The sequence below is a fragment of the Peromyscus maniculatus genome, chromosome 16 (genome assembly GCF_049852395.1).
Source record: "Peromyscus maniculatus bairdii isolate BWxNUB_F1_BW_parent chromosome 16, HU_Pman_BW_mat_3.1, whole genome shotgun sequence".
Taxonomy (NCBI): Eukaryota; Metazoa; Chordata; class Mammalia; order Rodentia; family Cricetidae; genus Peromyscus; species Peromyscus maniculatus.
In genome coordinates, this window is record NC_134867.1 from 33,387,642 (window position 1) to 33,405,504 (window position 17,863).

General features: G+C 39.7%; 1 protein-coding gene across 3 annotated transcripts in view; it reads right to left on the reverse strand.

Annotated features, from left to right (window-relative positions):
* Positions 1-17,863, reverse strand: part of Arhgap18 (Rho GTPase activating protein 18) — a 219,310-nt gene that overhangs the window by 23,705 nt on the left and 177,742 nt on the right. For all 3 annotated transcript variants that reach the window (XM_016005245.3, XM_006986709.4, XM_042262169.2), the window contains exons 8-12: positions 14,078-14,155; positions 12,151-12,310; positions 10,544-10,626; positions 3,605-3,811; positions 1,680-1,820 (exon numbers count right to left, since the gene is read on the reverse strand). In XM_016005245.3, coding sequence (XP_015860731.1) covers positions 1,680-1,820; positions 3,605-3,811; positions 10,544-10,626; positions 12,151-12,310; positions 14,078-14,155 — 669 coding nt within the window. The remainder of the gene's footprint in view (positions 1-1,679; positions 1,821-3,604; positions 3,812-10,543; positions 10,627-12,150; positions 12,311-14,077; positions 14,156-17,863) is intronic.

Genomic DNA, 17,863 nt, shown 5'->3' on the forward strand with positions numbered 1-17,863 from the left:
TAAATAGCCCCTGTGGCCCAAGGGACAGGATGCCCCTACCTCATATTTGTCCCAAAATCTAGGCCAAAGTTTATGTTTTCCATCTTTTAGCCTTTCCCTTTCTAGCAATGGATGGATGCTTTCCTAAGAAAGCATGTATACACAATTTAATTTCATTTTGTACATTTGTTTGATCTTTGTAACTTTTTCCTGTGCCTATGACTCTTAAGAAAATGATACCAACTTGAAAAACAAATTTCTGGGATTAAATTAAAAACTTTCAACCTCAAGGATGAGCCAAACTGGACCCCAACTGTGGGGCTGTGACCCTAGAGAATGTCCTTTGCAGGCTACACTTCTTACCTCTAGCACATAGTACTTGTTTTCACAACTAAGTTGGAGTCCCCACTGAACCCTCTAAATGCCCACTTCCTGCTTCCTAGTCTACAGTATCTCGGGCAGGCTTCCCTCATACATCCACGTTCATCTGAGCTACCTACTTCTGGACGGGGTGGGAAGGCAAACACCCAACTTTGGGCCTCTTGGAATACCTAATGGAGGATTGAGGTTTAATATCTTGGACTAGCAGCATTTTGTTAAATACCTGGATTTTCAGAAAAGAAAGAGGTAATATGCACTCACTTAATCTGAACAGCTGGGACTACAATCCCAGTCCCCTCTTTTACAGTTGTGTTTGAGGTAACAGAGCATTCTAAGTGAAAGAAAAATGGTATGTCACAAATCCTTTCTAGCCCTATGACAAAAATTAAGTTCTTAAAAATATAAACAACTTTGATAATTTCCCTTTTTTATATTTTGTATCTTTTAAAGATACTAAAATTGATTTTAAAGATACTTTTTACATCTCTAAGAAAGGATTATTTTTAAGGGAGCTAAAATAAGTTTAAGAGAAAAAAATTTAATATTATTTTGGTACCCTTGCTAAGCAAACCAAAGCAGAAAAATTGGACAAAGGCTGATAATTGCATTTTCATGGTATTCCACAAGATGTCAGCATGTAACTGAGCAACTTCAGTTGGGGTGAGGGGTGTTTTCCCTTCAGTAGAACAATAGAAGGCCTTTCCATCGTTCTGAGATCTGCCGCCAGAGCTTTGTTAACTCAATTCATAAATATATTTTCATGCATATTTCATTATTGTAAACATGGTTCTTAATATATTCTTACTGCAGTTTGGAAATAATGGATTTTTTATCTTAATTTTCTTCTCTACAACATCAGATAAAATTCTTCTGACTAAATTACAAACCTTAAATACTTACAGGGTCCAAAAATATCCCCAGCCCAGTCAAGTAACTGGGTGAATCCTTATGAAGAAGGTTAGTGGAATACAGAGGAATTCCACTCCCTATATATCATGAAATCAGTGGGCATGTAGAGTATGCAAAAGGATGGTGTGCGTGTGTGTGTGTGTGTGTGTGTGTGTGTGTGTGTGTGTGTGTGTGTGTGTGTGCCTGCGTGCAAGCACAGGCAACAGTCTTCTCTTGACATATTTCCTTGTTCACCATTACTAAACCACATGTTGAGTCCCAACATCTGACCAACTTTCAATATTGATCATTAGAAGAAAAGGAACTGGTATCTTTCACTTATGAGTATTACCAAAGCCCAATAATTGGGAGGAAGTCATCTAGTGGAATGATTTAATCACAGTAACAATAGACCTTCAAAACTGTCTTACGTCATTTGTAGGTTTATCTTGCTTTTCATGTTTTTCCCGGTCATAAGCCATTTTCTTCAGCAATTTCTTCATGGCTCTCTTTTCCTTTTTTTGATTTTCAGTATTTTGCTTCCTGACTTGGTTTACGAGAAACTTTGGAATCTACGGACAAAAGAAATTCAGTTTGAGGAAGAAAAAGACATAATAGATATGGAACCATTTTAAACTAAATACTTCTTTTCCTGTTTTTAATTTCAAGAGGAATCAAGGTTCTGTTTCTCAAGACTAAGCCATTGAAATGTGCCATCCATTAACTCTGCAGAAAGAAATGAACCATGCACTTACTGAGAGACCAGGAACAGGGCATCCGCTTGGTGTAATTTACCACCCACCGCACAAGGGTGCAAAAGGGACTTTGTGAAGTCAAGGGCATACTGGCCACTTCCATGCCATGGATGTCAACACAGAAGACTCCCTGAGGAGACCCTTGTGGAGGCCATCACCTCTACAGTTGCTGTCCCCTTGGCAACCAGCTCTCTCCAGCTCCTATAAGCTAACCTACAGGTCCCTTCCAATAATCCAGATAGCCTCTGCTGTCAGATAAAAAAAAAAACAACTCACCCATCAACAAAAGGCAACGACAACTGCTATCAGCACTCCTAAAGATATACAATATTTCTAAAGATGAGTAAAAACTCATCTTTAGAAATTATATTAAGAACAAAATCTTTTAGGCAATTAAAATGTTAAACTATAGAATAATGTGGCTCTTAACAGAAGCAGACATGATAACTAAGCATTACTTTATATATATTTGAAATAAACCATATCACTTGCCTTTGGATAGAATATAAAAAAGCCTTGAGAGTCTAGGAAGCATCATTTTTGTATTTTTAAAAAATAATGGGATTGGGAGAGGCTCACATTAAGGTTTAAAATAGTTAATATTATAATTTGGCTTGAAATTTCTTCAGTTCATTTTTCTAAATGCTTGTAAAAAGGACTCTCTGGGAAAAATATAAATTTCATTGAAAAATGAGACTATAATCAACTAAACCTCTCATCAACATCCATGTTGATTATCTGTCAAAACTTAAGATCAATGTAAGAGTAAAGCAGGAAACCGCATTCAAGACCTCGGCAACCAGAGTGCAGAATGTGTATGTCCCTTTAAATAACAGTTCTGTGGAAAATAAGGGAATGATGGAGCAAAGACAGCATGAGCTCTTTAAAACGTGACAGCCTGCACACCCAGCAAAGGGGAAATGGCGCTGATGGAACTACCTAAGAAGTACCTGTCACAGGGCATGCTTTCTTGACCTAATTTTATGATTTTAAAATAGACATTCACAAGGCCCTCCTTACCTCTGTGAATGAAATGCCTTTAATACCTTCACACTCACACATGGTCATTGTAATTTTATAAGGTTGCCAGCCAACATGGAGTGTATTTTTAAGTCATTGGGAGAAAAAAAAGCACATTGCTTTTAAATATCAACTTTATAAAAGTTATTTTCCTGATTACTATGAACAATTATGCTGGGAAATTACAAGGCCATTACTGCAGTTTTAAAACAAATACATGTTTTTTCTTATATGCGGAACCTAGATCTAAAATTTAGTCTATGTATAAGCATGTGTGTACATGTCCATGTGTATTAGAAAAGGAATGACAAGAGAAGGAAGAGATCTTACAGTAGAGGGGAAAGGAGGATTATAGAATACATACAATAAAAAGATAAAAGAGAGCCCCAACTGCAGGGAGAGAAGAGAACCTGCCAGAAGAAATGAAGGCATGTATTTAAAATATATATATATATATATATATATATATATATATATATATATATATATATATAATGACAAATATATATGAAGACGTCACTATGAAACTCAAGACTTTGTACACTGACCTAAAAAAAATTCAGTTAAAAACATATACTTACTGTCCATAGAAGTTTCTGGTTCTTAATCAGTAAGTGCATGACATTGGCCGTCCCAGCGGCCATTTCAAACTCTCGCTGTTCACTGGACTTCAGACCCAGTGTATGGCACATGAAGAGATTTGGGGCCATGACCATTGCTACATTCACAACAGTCATTTTATTCTTCTCTTTATTATCAATGACTCGTTGCAGAAATTCAAGCAAGGCCTAGAACAACAACAACAACAACAACAAAAATGACCGAGATTTCTGTCATACATGGAGATAAGAGATGAAGGCACTGTAGCAATAGGATTTTTAAGTCATTTTTTTTTTTTTTTTTTTTTTTTTTTTTTTTTTTTTTTTTTTTTGGTTTTTCGAGACAGGGTTTCTCTGTGTAGCTTTGCGCCTTTCCTGGAACTCACTTTGGAGACCAGGCTGGCCTCGAACTCACGGAGATCCGCCTGCCTCTGCCTCCCGAGTGCTGGGATTAAAGGCGTGCGCCACCACCGCCCGGCAAGTCATTTTTAAAATGATGTTATTTACCTCTAAATGCCTTTCGGAAAAGTCGTATGGAAACCACCTATTACATAATCTTCCTAAATAGATTCATAACGTAAAAAGAGTTTAAATGGAGTTACCTTGAAGGGGACAATACCCCTACTTAACACCACAGGCTAACAAATGAAAAGCCCAGTGCCAGAGACAGGCTACCTCTTTTGGAGCTGTTGGCCAACAGCTATTTCCGTTGTTTTTCATCATCCTTCAGAATTTAACAATATGACCCTGTGGCTGAAGACACCACATACTTGGCTCACAGAACACAGAGAAATCAAGATAGCAGTGATCTCAAAGCTTCATCCCTACTTGCTAGTTTTCATGGTGCTGGAAGGGGCTATGCATGCTACCAGAAGACAAAGGTAAGCATCAATTTCATCCAGTCATGAACTCTGTGAACTGCAATAATGACTGACCCAACAAGACATGCCCACTGGTGTAGTAGTGGCAAAAATGTCATGGGAATAACCAACCACTCTCTAACTGGATTCAAACCCTACTCCACAAGAAGGAAACTATACTTGTCACCATATTCTGGGCCAAGAATCTATGCCTACACAGATCATAGACCCTAGGGAAGAACTTACTACTATTATTGTGCTAAGTGGAAATAGTATTAAACCAACTCCTAATGACTTACTGCTAGACCTGTCGATCAGTGTCACTCTTAATCCTCATCAGAAAGGCTTATTCTTGAGATGGCAATTGATACAGAGACCCACAACTGGCCAAGGTGCAGAGAATAAGAGATGACAGAATACTCAGCCCTAAATTATACATCTCTATCACATGTCTTCCCTCAAGGCTGGAGTATCATAAGGGAATGGGGACAGGAGGATTTTAAGAGCCAGAGGTGATCAATGAATACAAAGAAACAATGTTTAACAAGCACAGTAGTACAATTGCACTTAGGAAGTCACTGTGGCTGCCACAGAATTAATAAGACCTACACAATCATAAGCCAGTCTCAACCTCAGCATGGAGGAAGAAGGAGCGGAGTGTCACATGCCTAACAAAAGAGCTACTCGCACTTGACAACTTCTGGGAGGAGTACCTGGTCTACACAAACAGGATTCAGTGGTCTTAAAGGAAAAAAAAAAAAAAGAAGAAGAACATGAAGTTGGGTAGGGAGGGAGATGAGGGTGGATCCAGGAGGAGCTTGGGGGAAGGGTTGAAATAATCAAAATACACTGTAGGAAATTCTCAAAAAAATCAATAAAATTGTTAATTATCAAAGAATTAGTAAAAAGAAGATGTGCCTTCAGGCCTGTCAACAAGAGGTCGGTCATCAGAACCTACATGGTGGAGGGAAACAACCAACTCTGGAATTTATTCTCTGAACTTCACATGTGTGCCTTGACACACATGCACCTATGTACATAAACACACAAATAAACAAATGTCAAAAGAAAAAAAAAAACAAGTTGTCAGAGCTGAGGAGAGCTCAGATGGTAAAGTGCCTGCTAGGCAAGGCTGAAGACCCAAGTTTGAGTCCTAGAACCCATGTAAAAAGTTGGGTTAGATAGTATGTATCTGAAGAGGCAGAAATGGGCTTATTCTCCAAGCTGCCCAGCCTAAATCCAGTCATTCCAGTGTTAGTGAGAGACCCTCTCTCAAAGAACAACATAGTTGGTTCCTTGGAATGACACCCAAGGTTGACCTCTGGCCTACATACACAACACACAAACACACAAACACACACACACACACACACACACACACACACACACAGTATAAGCATGCATGCACACATGCACATATGAGTTATGCATAACCACCTATCTATAACCAACAAGCCTTGTCAGCAAAGCTCCTTAGATCCTCAAAGAGATTGATAAAGCCCATAATGGTGCTTTGCTTTTCCAAAACCATAGCACTGGGCAGTAAAGGCAGAGAGTGCATCTGACATGGCAGAGAAATGTGTAGCAATCCAGGCCTCTAAACGTACAGGAACCACAGAGCACTGAAAAGCAGTTTAAAAAATATATAAATATTTATGGGTTTCAAAAAGTGCTAATCCTTTCACCTCAAGGAAGGAAAAAAGGAATGAGGGAGGGAGGGAGGGAGGGAAGGGGGTAAAGGAAAGGGAAGGATAGAAAATAAAAAGGGGGAAGAAATCTTTGAGAAATTACACTCTACCTTAGTTTCATTCTCACTAGGGGACTCCATAGCCTGCTGGCCCCAAACCTAAACAAAATGAGCTTTCTTGTGAAAAAGAAGAAAAAAAAACAAGAGCTACCCCAAGAAATACCAAAGAAAAGAGAGGTTTTTAGAAACTGAGGGAATGAATGAACTGGAATTTTGAAGACTAGGTCTTACTCGGCACCAACGTTCCCACTCCCAGTTCTACCACACACTCTGAGCTGTCGGGCCCCCAAAGCCAGCCGCTGCTGAGGCGCCCTTCTCTGGCAAGGCCCAGGGTTCTTTTGCCATTTTTTTTTTCAGTTGATTTTCTCAAGAACAACACTAACTACATGTGTGTTCAATGTTCTCCATGAATGAGGCAGCATAGTGGACCTTTTAGAGAGCATCCTTTAATCCTCACGAGAGGCTGACACTAAAGCTACCCGAGTTTGCAGATGAGGAAGTGGTGTCACACGGAGCCTTACCGGAGAGCACACAACTAGCAGATGCTGAGGACGGAATTTAATCCCGGGTCTCTATGGCTTTTGAATCTGAACTCTTAACTATGCAAAGCATCACATTTTCATAGTCAGCCTGAGATCCCCACCTGAAGAAGTCAAAATAAATAGGCTAGACCCAAATGGAAGGAACAAAGCCAAATAAAACTGGCCTTTTAAATAAGATTTCAGGGCAGAAACAAAAACAAAAATGCAAAAAAAAAAGTCTCTAGTGCTAACAGGTTGATCTTATATCAGGTTTAGTTGCAATACAGACCTCAGACATCTGAAGCAAACTAAAGGCTTAATATCTAACAGCAAAATTTATGTATCTAATATCTGGTACAGTGCTTGGAAAGCTAAATTGTAATCCAAGCATTGTGCTGCGTTGAAGCAACATGTTCACAAATGAGGACAAAAGATTAATTGAAGTTTAGGAAAAAATATTTAATTTTGTTCCACAGAGACCAGAATGGTTTCTCGGGGACCAGTGTATCTCTTTCTTTATGAGCATAAATTACAGAGATTAGATAATTATTTTAATTGTGGTGAGCATATGCAATAAGAGTGTTCACAATATTACCAGAGGAATGCCAGCGAGAAAAAGGAGGGAGAGGAAAAGGGAGGGGAAGAGATGGAGGAGAGGAAAGAGAGGATAAGTTCATAAGATGCTGGCTCAGCCCTTGACAAAGCTACACTGAGGAATGGACCATTTTAAGCAGCTACAAACCACACAAAGAGCCTGGTGTGAGAAGACTGAGTGCTTGTAAACACTGAGGCCAGGATGGTAGTTACTTGTTAGCCATGAGTGGTCATTGGGTATCTGTTTTCACTGCCTCTGTAAAAATGTGTCCCTATGTAAAATGGAGATACAACTCTCCTAGTCTTTAAGGACTGTGACGATATATATATAACACAGTTTTAAAATTAAATAATATTAATTGCAAAAGAGAGAGCCAGAGAAATGGCTCAGCCCTGAAAGAGATTTGTTCTTGCAGAGGGCCAGAGTTTGATTCCCGGTACCCATATGGGGGTGGCTCACAATCACCTGTAACTCAGGCCCTCTCCTGGCCTCTACAGGCACTCATATTGCGCCTTCCCACACATAAATAAAAATAAACCCTTTTAAAGGGGGGTGAGAGCTGGTCAGGTAGCTCGGTGGTGAAGAGTAGTTACTGTTCTTGCAAACCAGAGTTCAGTTCCCAGTACCCATGTTGGACAGCTCACAACTGCCTATAACTCCAGCTCCATGGGGATCTGACACTCTCTTCTGAACCTTGAAAGTACTATATAGGCATGCGTGCACATACACACACACACACACACACACACACACACACACACACACACACAGAGAGAGAGAGAGAGAGAGAGAGAGAGAGAGAGAGAGAGAGAGAGAGAGAGAATGAGCAGTAACAGAAACAGATTAACATTGTTTCTGAATCATATATTGAATTTTTTTTACTGTCTTGTTTTCAAAGGTTTGCAATTAACCCCTTCTCACCACATGATAAACTTTCATTTATTTTCAAGGTCAGGGCCTTACTCTGCAAACGTGCCAAGGCTGGCCTCAAACTTGCAACCTTCACTTCTTAGCCTCCTGTGTGTTGGGAATATACGTATGCCCTACTATCTTAGTTACTTTTCTATGCCCATGATAAGAAACCATGACCAAAGCAATTTATAGGAGAGTTTATTTGGGGGCTTACAGTTCAGAGGGTGAGTCCATGACCATCATGGCAGGGAGCATGGCATCGGGGGAGCAGGGAGCAGGCAGCAAGCATGGCACTGAGGCAGTAGCTGAGAGCCTATATCTTGATCCACAAGCAGAAGGCAATGGACCCTCCAAATCTGCCCTTATCGACATACCCCCTCCAATAAGGCCACACCACCTAATCCTTCCCAAACTGTTCCACCAACTGGGGACCAAGTATTTAAACAAATGAACCTATGGAAGACTTCTCATTCAAACCACAATGCCTAGCAACACTAGCTTAAATATTTGCAGCTAAGGAAAATTAACTAGTGTGAAAACAATCCTCACCAATCCTAAGAACCTCTAATGATTCTACTACTAAGAGCATTAAACCAGATGAGTGAGTACTTTACCAAATTACTTCATTATAATTATACAAATCAGAACTTCCAGCCCTTAGAGAAGTAACTTAATGTTAATGAACATTTCAGCTGGCCATTGCGACTTATTTCAAACTTTACCACTTCTAAGTATAAATACCTGTCATGTCTTCAGGAAATAATACATCATACTTGATGATCACTAGCACTTGCATTTTAAATGCCTGTTATTTGCTTTATTGTACATGCTCACAAAATAACATTGGGAAAATATAAGAAAAAATGGGAAGAGCTGGGCGGTGGTGCCACATGCCTTTAATCCCAGCACTCAGGAGGCAGAGCCAGGCAGATCCCTATGAGTTCGAGGCCAGCCTGGTCTACAAAGCGAGATCCAGGACAGGCACCAAAACTACATAGAGAAATCCTGCCTCCCCCCAAAAAAAATAAAAACAAAAAAAATGGGAAGAAGGAAACACAAAAGAAGTCCATGTTTTCTATTAATCAATGAACTTTAATCATCTGCTCTTCCAAAAGAACTAGTATTGTGAAAACTGGAAAAGCAAAGCTTAGAACAAGCAGTGGTGGTGCACAGTGGTGGGCGTGGGGAATACACCTTAAATTCAAGCCCAGCTAGGGCTGCTTGTCCAGTCACATCTCAAACCCAAAACTATACCAGGGAGATAGCTCCAAGGGCAAACCACTACCACACAAGCTTGAGAAGCAGAATTTGCATCCTCAGAGCTCACTGAAATGTTAGGTGGGTATTGTAACCCACCGGTAATCCCACACATGGGAGGGAGGTGGAGACTGGAGATCCTGGGAACTTGCTAGATTTGCTCAATCAGAAAGCTCTAGGTTCTGTTAAGATACCCCGTCTCAAGCCTAGAGCAGTTTAGGGCTCTTTCCACTCCTACAGAGGACCTGTTGGCAACACAAACGTCAGATGGCTTGGGACCATCTATCATTCTAACTCCAGGAGATCGGGTGTGGCCTCTGTAAGCACTGTAGGCAGTCTTAAGCACAAACCAGCACACAGGTACACACATACACAAAATTAAAGCTAAATAAGTGTTTTGTTTTTTTTTTAAGAGAGACCCTGCCTCAATATATGAGGCAGAATGCAAAGAAGGAAGACACCACATGTTCATCTTTGGCCACCACACACATTTATATGCACACATACAACTGTACAAACATGTATGCACACGCACGTGCATACACACAAACACTCTCTTTCAAAGAGACACAAATGCTACAAAACAAAACAACCTAGGGGCTATAGAGGTGACTTAGTGGTTAAAAGCATTTGTTATTGTTGCAGGAGACCATCATTCAATGCTCAACATCTACATGGGGAGACTCAAAAGACTCAAAAAACTCCAGCTCCAAGGGGTCTGGTGCCCTTTTCTGGCTACCATGGGTACTTGCACAAACATGGTGCACATACATAGAAGCAGGCATGCAGATATATAAATAAAATAAATAAACCCTCTTTAAAACCCTTAGTGACATTAATAAAATTAGCAATCTAGTAAACTGAGGAAAGGTAAAAGGCTGCTTCTCACTATCTGTCCTTAAAAGCACTCTTCCCATTTTAGATGTACATGGCTGTTTCTAAAGCAAGCATCATACTGTTTTTCCACAAATAATGAAAAATTACTGTGCGCCGTTCTCAGGGATATTTAGTGTAAATTAACCAGCTGACCTTCAGTGTGTCTCTGTTTGCATCAGGCAGAAGGATGACAAGGAGGTTCAAAGCCTGCAACTGTTGCTTTTTGGTTGAAAGATCTGTAGATAAATGAGAGAAATCTGAAAATTTTAGGGAACACTTTGCTTTCTTTTCCCATTTTTAAAGAAAAAAAAGTAATTTGGTGTAACCATTACAGTGAAATGTAAGACATGGTGACTGGGCAGCCAGCCTCACAGAGGGGGTTGGAGATCAGGAGAAGCAGCTGCCCAGAGCACCCTTGATCCTAGGATGCGAACTTCCAGCTGGGATCACATGACGAGTGGCAGTATGTTTGCAGACACACAACAGTGATTTGAAAACCATTCTAACTCCCACATGGTTATTCTCCTCCAATGGAGACATGGAGAAGGGTAGGGTGCTTCCTTCACACTGAAGTTTGTCTCCTTTAATGTCAAGGGAACAAAATATAAGAGGAGAGCCCTGACAGGCATAGAAAAAAATGGAGCCTGGAATAGAACAGGTGTCCAATAAATGCTTATGGCATGGATGAGGAACCAATCAGCAAGTGAAGCTTCCAAGAGGTATTTATTATTATTATTATTATTATTATTATTATTGGCATCTAATATTCCCAGAGATTTAGAGCACTGCTTTGCCAGCCAGCAACAAATTTGATCCATATCCAGGAAATGTATTCAAAATAATGCAACTGAATCATTACAAATATTTTAAACAAAATATGCTTTTTTTGTTGTTTAGAGGAGATATTTTAAATAGTGGTTCTTATCATCTTTATGGGTTTTGAAAGAAAAAAAATGTTATGACACAAGATAACTTAGGCATTCACCCCAAAATTGCACACCTAACAAATAGTACACTGCTGTGCAAAAGGGATGATACCTCTCTGTCATTACTAATAATGCGCTCATTCATTCATAAGTGTTCCAGTTTGGAAAATAAAGATATGATTATTTGAACATCATTACAGTACTGTTTCCTTTCGTGATGGCCCCTAGGAGTAAATGGAACAATCATAGCAGTATATAAACTTTGTAAGATCTCTGTGTTCCCTGGAAAGGAATCAAGAGTAATTACTTATCTTAATTTGGAGTTTTCCAGAACCACAAAATGGCAACAAATCAGAATCCTGTGGCCCTCTACCAATGAGGCAGCAAAGCACTAGGGATTCATTTCCCTACACAATCAAGGATTTAAGTTTTTAGGAAATGGTCATAGATACCATGATATCGCCTTGTGCTCTTATAACTGGTAATTCACAGCTTCTTCAGTGTATGCCGCTTTCAACACTTGGCAAGAAAACAGCATCAGAGATCTATGTGACTCACACAATTAAGGGAGAAACTTGAAGTTTCCAGGCTTTAACTCTAGATGTATTGTGTCCTTAAAGGCCATGCACCTAATCTGCACCTGAAGAGAACATTCTGGTATGCTTATTTATGGAAGGAAAGTGGTGTGTGGCACTTGAGCAACCCTTGCCATCTGTGAAACAACACATCTAGCCAAAGACATCTGGTCATGTGCCCTATGATGCCAATGGTCACTGAGCCACTAAGTGTGAGTGGCACCCACTCCCAGGCTAATTGCAGATGGAAACCACTTACTCTGAACAGCCTGGAAGGCTTTGAGATACTCCACACTCAGCAGTGGCTGGGGCAGCTCTCTGAGAAAGAGCTTCAGCAGGCTGGCTGCATCATGCTGTTTGACACTTTCCCAGTTAAAAGTCCCTTCATAAAACTTCGCTTCTAGTTCTTGGCAAAGATTCTAAATGGCACAAGGGAAGAGAGGAATTAGCAGGAAGCACATTTGTTTCCCTACTGAGAGTATGATATGTTTTCTACCTTAGAAGAATTGTAATCTATAAGCTACCAAGTAGTAAAAGCCAACATTTCTCTGTTTCTCAGAAAAATGCCATCCCCAACCTTGACTGACCTTTACGTGGAGAAATTACGCCCAAGGTTAAGAAAAAAAATTTAAACATCTTCACACACTTTAATTAGCAAAGGTTTAATTAAAAGATTGATTAAAATCACTTTCCACTGGGCATATCACCTAGACCCTACAATGTGTCATTATATTAAAACAGACCATTCAAAATTCAACATGATGTTTTTGAGCTGTTTAGAGGTATATTACATAACAAAACACATAAATCCATCCCTGGGCAAGCAAAAGGTTACCTCTGATTTGTTACCTCTGGGAAATGCAAAAACCAAATCCTATAAATAAGATGTCAAATATGTATATATATATGATATATATGATATATACCATATATATATATATATATATATATATATATATATATATATATATATATGATACCTTCACTACACCACCATCCTGCTGCTAGCCCGGGTTAACATTTGGAGTCCGCGTAGAATCAAGATACTGAGGTCATTCATTTTAAACACTCCATGAGATGGGCCAACCTAACTACCCTTATGATTCCCACTACTCCTAACTACTACTCAATCAAGTTAGTTTCATAAGTACTATTTTTCTGGATTCATTTTTAATGGTGCATAAGCCCTATTCTGTCAGAAATCCTTCTCGGTTTCTATGACTGGAATCACTTTCCCAAAGGATGGTTTTGGCTTATAGTTCTTTGTTTGATTTCTTTTGCTATGCTGCTGGGGATGGAACCCTATACCCCGCTGTGTGCTAGGAAAGTGTTCCACGACTGAGCTACACTCTCTGTTGCTCTTCTGCTCAAAGAGTGAATTGCCACATTTTCCCCCAACAAAACCCTCATTTTTTTTTTTGCCCCCTTTTTTTTTTAAATGGGTAAAAGACATGGATGCTAAACTCAGAAATTGGGAGTGGAGCAAGGGGAGAAAAAGGAGCAGGAAAGGAGAAAAGATGGAGAGAGAGAGAGAGAGAGAGAGAGAGAGAGAGAGAGAGAGAGAGAGAGAGAGAGAGAGAGAAGAGTCTAAAGGGGAGGAGGCAAGAAAGAGGAGGAGTGCAGAAAATTCAGTAGGCCAGGGAGACCAAACTTTGGCTCACCATCTTTAAATCCTTTACAAGGGGCTAGCTGCAGCATGACCTGGCCTATGTATGACAACAGGCTGGGTGGACCAGCTAGCACAGTTGAACCCACTTAACTGGCTGTTGAAAATACACTAGCTGTTCCTTCTGTCAACACTGGCTCTTGTCAAGGGCCCTAATCTGCTCCCCACCTGGAGTGCTATGCTCCTGCTCCCTTTAAAACCAAAACTCAATTGCTATTACTCATCCAGCCTAAATCTTTCACCCAGCTCCCTACTACCTTTCTGAGTCATGATGTGCTCATTATCATAGGATTAGAATAGGTGACGTGGGGATTTGGAAAAAAAAAAAAAAAGACTTATAGAAAAAGACAGAAGGGGTTTGTAGAGAAACTATAAACTGGATGTTAAGAGGCTTTATTGTTTTATTTTATCTGCTTTGCTAACAAGAATAAGGGGCAGGAGGCTAAGTTGGCCTTTAAAATGCACAAGCATAATTAAATAATAAAATTGTACATTAACAGAACTAAAGTGTTTCAGTTACCTTGATTCTCATGGCAGCTCCCGGTATTCGTAGGAGGCCTTCCGTTTCCAGACCGCCTTCTTCAATTCGAGAAACGAGCTGTGGGTAAACAAACAAACATTCTGATCGTGGTGTTTGTAACAGGTACAGCTTCACACCTGCCCCCACCGTATCAGTAAGTGAAAGCTGATTCGGATGGCATGCAGACTGCATTGGATGAGGTTTTGAGTGCTACTGGACCAACAGCTTCAAAACTCTATGTACGAAAACCTGAGTTATAGTTTTGAAAAAGTTCGTCTTATTCTCCTTTGTAAAAGAAATGGATATTTCACACGACAGCTGCGGCTCTCCGCGGGATCAGGGAAAAGATGTTCACTGTGTAAAAGCAACTCAGAACATCATTCTGCTTCTCCAGCAGCATGCATTGTGCACTCAAAGAAATGTCATGCAATTCCAGTATTTGCACATTTATATACTGTGTCTAGTCTGTTCCAAGAAACAATATTTTTTTTTTTTTTTTTTTTTTGGTTTTTCGAGACAGGGTTTCTCTGTGTAGTTTTGCGCCTTTCCTGGAGCTCACTTGGTAGCCCAGGCTGGCCTCGAACTCACAGCGATTCGCCTGGCTCTGCCTCCCAAGTGCTGGGATTAAAGGCGTGCGCCACCACCGCCCGGCAAGAAACAATATTTTTATATGAAGGAAACGATTGCTAATATTCATTTTAAGCTACTGGTGGTAAGCTTAAAGAAGAATGCTTTCAAATTGGGCTTCTAAAGACCAACACTCAATGAATAGGTACATATCTATTTCAATGACTCCACTAAAATAAACTAAAGTGAAAAATGTAGCAGCCATGGGGATGGAGTCATGACTCAGTGGTTGAGAGCATAAACTGCTCTCACAGAGGACCCAAATTCGGATCTCAGCAACTATACAGGTGGCTCCCAGCTGCCTGGAACCCCAGGTGGTCTTTGCGGTCCCCTGTAGTCACATGCCCATACCCCCACACAAACACACATAATTTTTTTAAATGAGTCAATAATTATTAAAAGACATATCACAAAAATCAGGCAAGTAGAGACTATTACAGAGGCAAGCTGTTAAAAGCTGTGAAGATAGGAAGAGTGGTCTGCTCCCTGACAAGGAGCTTCCAGTTGGAAAGCCTGGGTCACACATTCCTTGAGCAGTAGGTGGAGCATGCAGAGGGCAGAGTATCCTCTGAGGTGTTTAGAGAGATCACTTTCTAGCTCCTCCTTTTAAACGCAAGGCACTGACTAGCACTAGGTGTTTCTTTTCTGTAGCCCACCCCCCTTTACTCAAAAGTCTTCCACTTTATGAAAACCAGATACCGTCTTCCTGTATCTCCAATCTTAGTTTAAAGTTCTCTGCACACCTTGAGGCATAAAATCCTCCAGGCTGCAAAAGAATGTTGTTTTCTTCAGGGAATCCCCTGTTAATGATTAATCAGGCTTCATAGAACACAGAGAGCTTATTGCTTTCCCCTTGCATATAAAAGTGTCTGTTGTGAGAAAGCCTTCTCAGGGAGGTTTGTGGACCTCTGTCTGCATGTTCCAAAATCAGATGTACCATAGCATGTGGATCCTAGAAGTGATGGTGATTTTTCTTTAATGACCTTATCTGTCCTATCCTGTGAATCAATTTTGACCAGGAAATTCACTGATATAGAGGGATTCTGAGAAAATGCCAATAATAGCATCAAATTCTAAAAATACATTACATTATTGGCTGAAGCATCCATCCCTGACCAGTCAACGATGTACATCAATTTTTAAAATTCAAAATTTTCTTAGACCACATCTTTCAAGTACCACTATATAAAAACTCAGAGCAAAAAGAATTAGGAATTATCTGAGATTAGAAGGATGTTATTCAATCAAGTATTTCATGCCAAATTTTAAAATATTCCATGTACGGCCAATTTTCATTTGATTTCCCCTTATAAAATATTTGCATGTCTTATTAAAACATCCATTTGAATGCAGACTGCTGAAGTCAGTTAGATTTTAGCAGTCTACACTTTTCACTTTCATTAAGTACAGAAGAAAATCCTGGCTTCTAAACAGCTGAATGGGATTCATTTCTGAATTCTATATTTGAATCTTTTTCTCATGTTCTCTAATGTTGGATCCCAATATCAAGAGTTATGTGTGTGCTGTCTGAAACAATACCATGTGCTAGCTCCTATTTCTCACTTGGAAAATAACATATTTTAGCTACATTATTAATTATCTATATTGCTAGCTTTTATATTAATAATTTTATATTAATAGAAAACATTGTAGCTTTCTTTCAATTTTTAAGACCTCAAATAGAGAAAAATTAACTATACTTCATCATGCTGCTTGAGGAAACTTAGGTATTCTATACTTTATCAGTGATCCATAATATTTCTCAAAATATAAATTGTGTGTGTGTGTGTGCACGTGTGTGTGCATGTGTGTGTATGTATGTGTGTGTGTGTGTGTGTGTGTGTGTGTGTGTGTGTGTGTTTATAGTGAAAATGAAATCAGACCCTTTGGCAGAACACTGATTTGAATGATTGTCTTGACAAAAAGACATTGGATTCACAAATTTGTGCAAAAAATGCACTTTTTCTATAAAGTAAAATGAATATTTTTCTTTACCCAACCCCTTCTAAAAACATGGTTGAACAACATGCCTTGAGGATGGGGGGCAAGGAGAGCAAGAAAAAGAAAAAAAATTAAATTAACTGATATGAGATAACCTTTGGTTAGTGCCAGACACTTTCCCTTTACATTAAAGATGGACCCTCTAGAGTCTGGGAGTGAGTTTCTGCAAATCGGGTGTTTCCTTTTTCCCCCCCTTTTACAAAATTGAAGGACAGACAATAGGGCTGTGCGTTGGTGATCAAATGATGCTTCTTCCAACATGTCTCCATGGTTAATTTCTTACAACGCAAAGCAGATGAAAACTGGCGAGCGCTTCTGACCCATCAACTCTTTAAAGACTTTTTATTTTTAATAGGAACAAAACTGAAACACAAATTCAAGAGAGTAGACTGCAGGAGTCTCTGGTGTGTTCAGGAGAACAAAACTGAAAAATAACTAATTAAATAAATGGAATCAAAATTTTGGGAAAACTGAAAAAAAGTTTTTTTTGTTCTTAAGAGAGCACAAGTAGTCAGTATTCAGCCAACCGAGGAACTTCCATTCAGCCACCTTATATGAAGCTAAACTCAACAGACTTCCCCATGGGATGATAAACTGTGTGTGGCAACCTGGTTAGTGTTGAATGCCCAATGGGCCAGTCAAACACTAGTCTAGATGCTGCAGTGATGGTATCTTTTTAGAAGTGGCCGAGTGTTGAATTGCAGAGTTTAAGCCATGCAAGTCACCGTCTGCAATATGGGGAGCCCCATCCCATCAGGAGAAGATGCAAAAGCAAAGCCTGAGGTTTGCACAGAAACTGTTCTTCCTCAAGACTGCGGTACCAACTCTTGGCCAAGTTGCTCTCCTGGTGTCCTGTTCCACATATATCAGACTTGCTGGATCCCATGAACTGCATGAACAAAATAATTAAAAAGAACCCTTTCCACATAGATAGATATAGGTATAGGTGTAGACAGATATAGAGATATATAGTTAGAGACAGATACATAGATATAGATTCTATTGATTCTGGAGGAGCTTGACCTAAGGAAGACACTGCAGAGATAATGCTTTACAATGCATCTTTGAATAGTAACTCCATCCTTCCAACGCAAGAAAAAAAATGGAATGCACAGTCTCTATTTGCTTTATCTTAATCAGAATAACTGTTATCGGCTA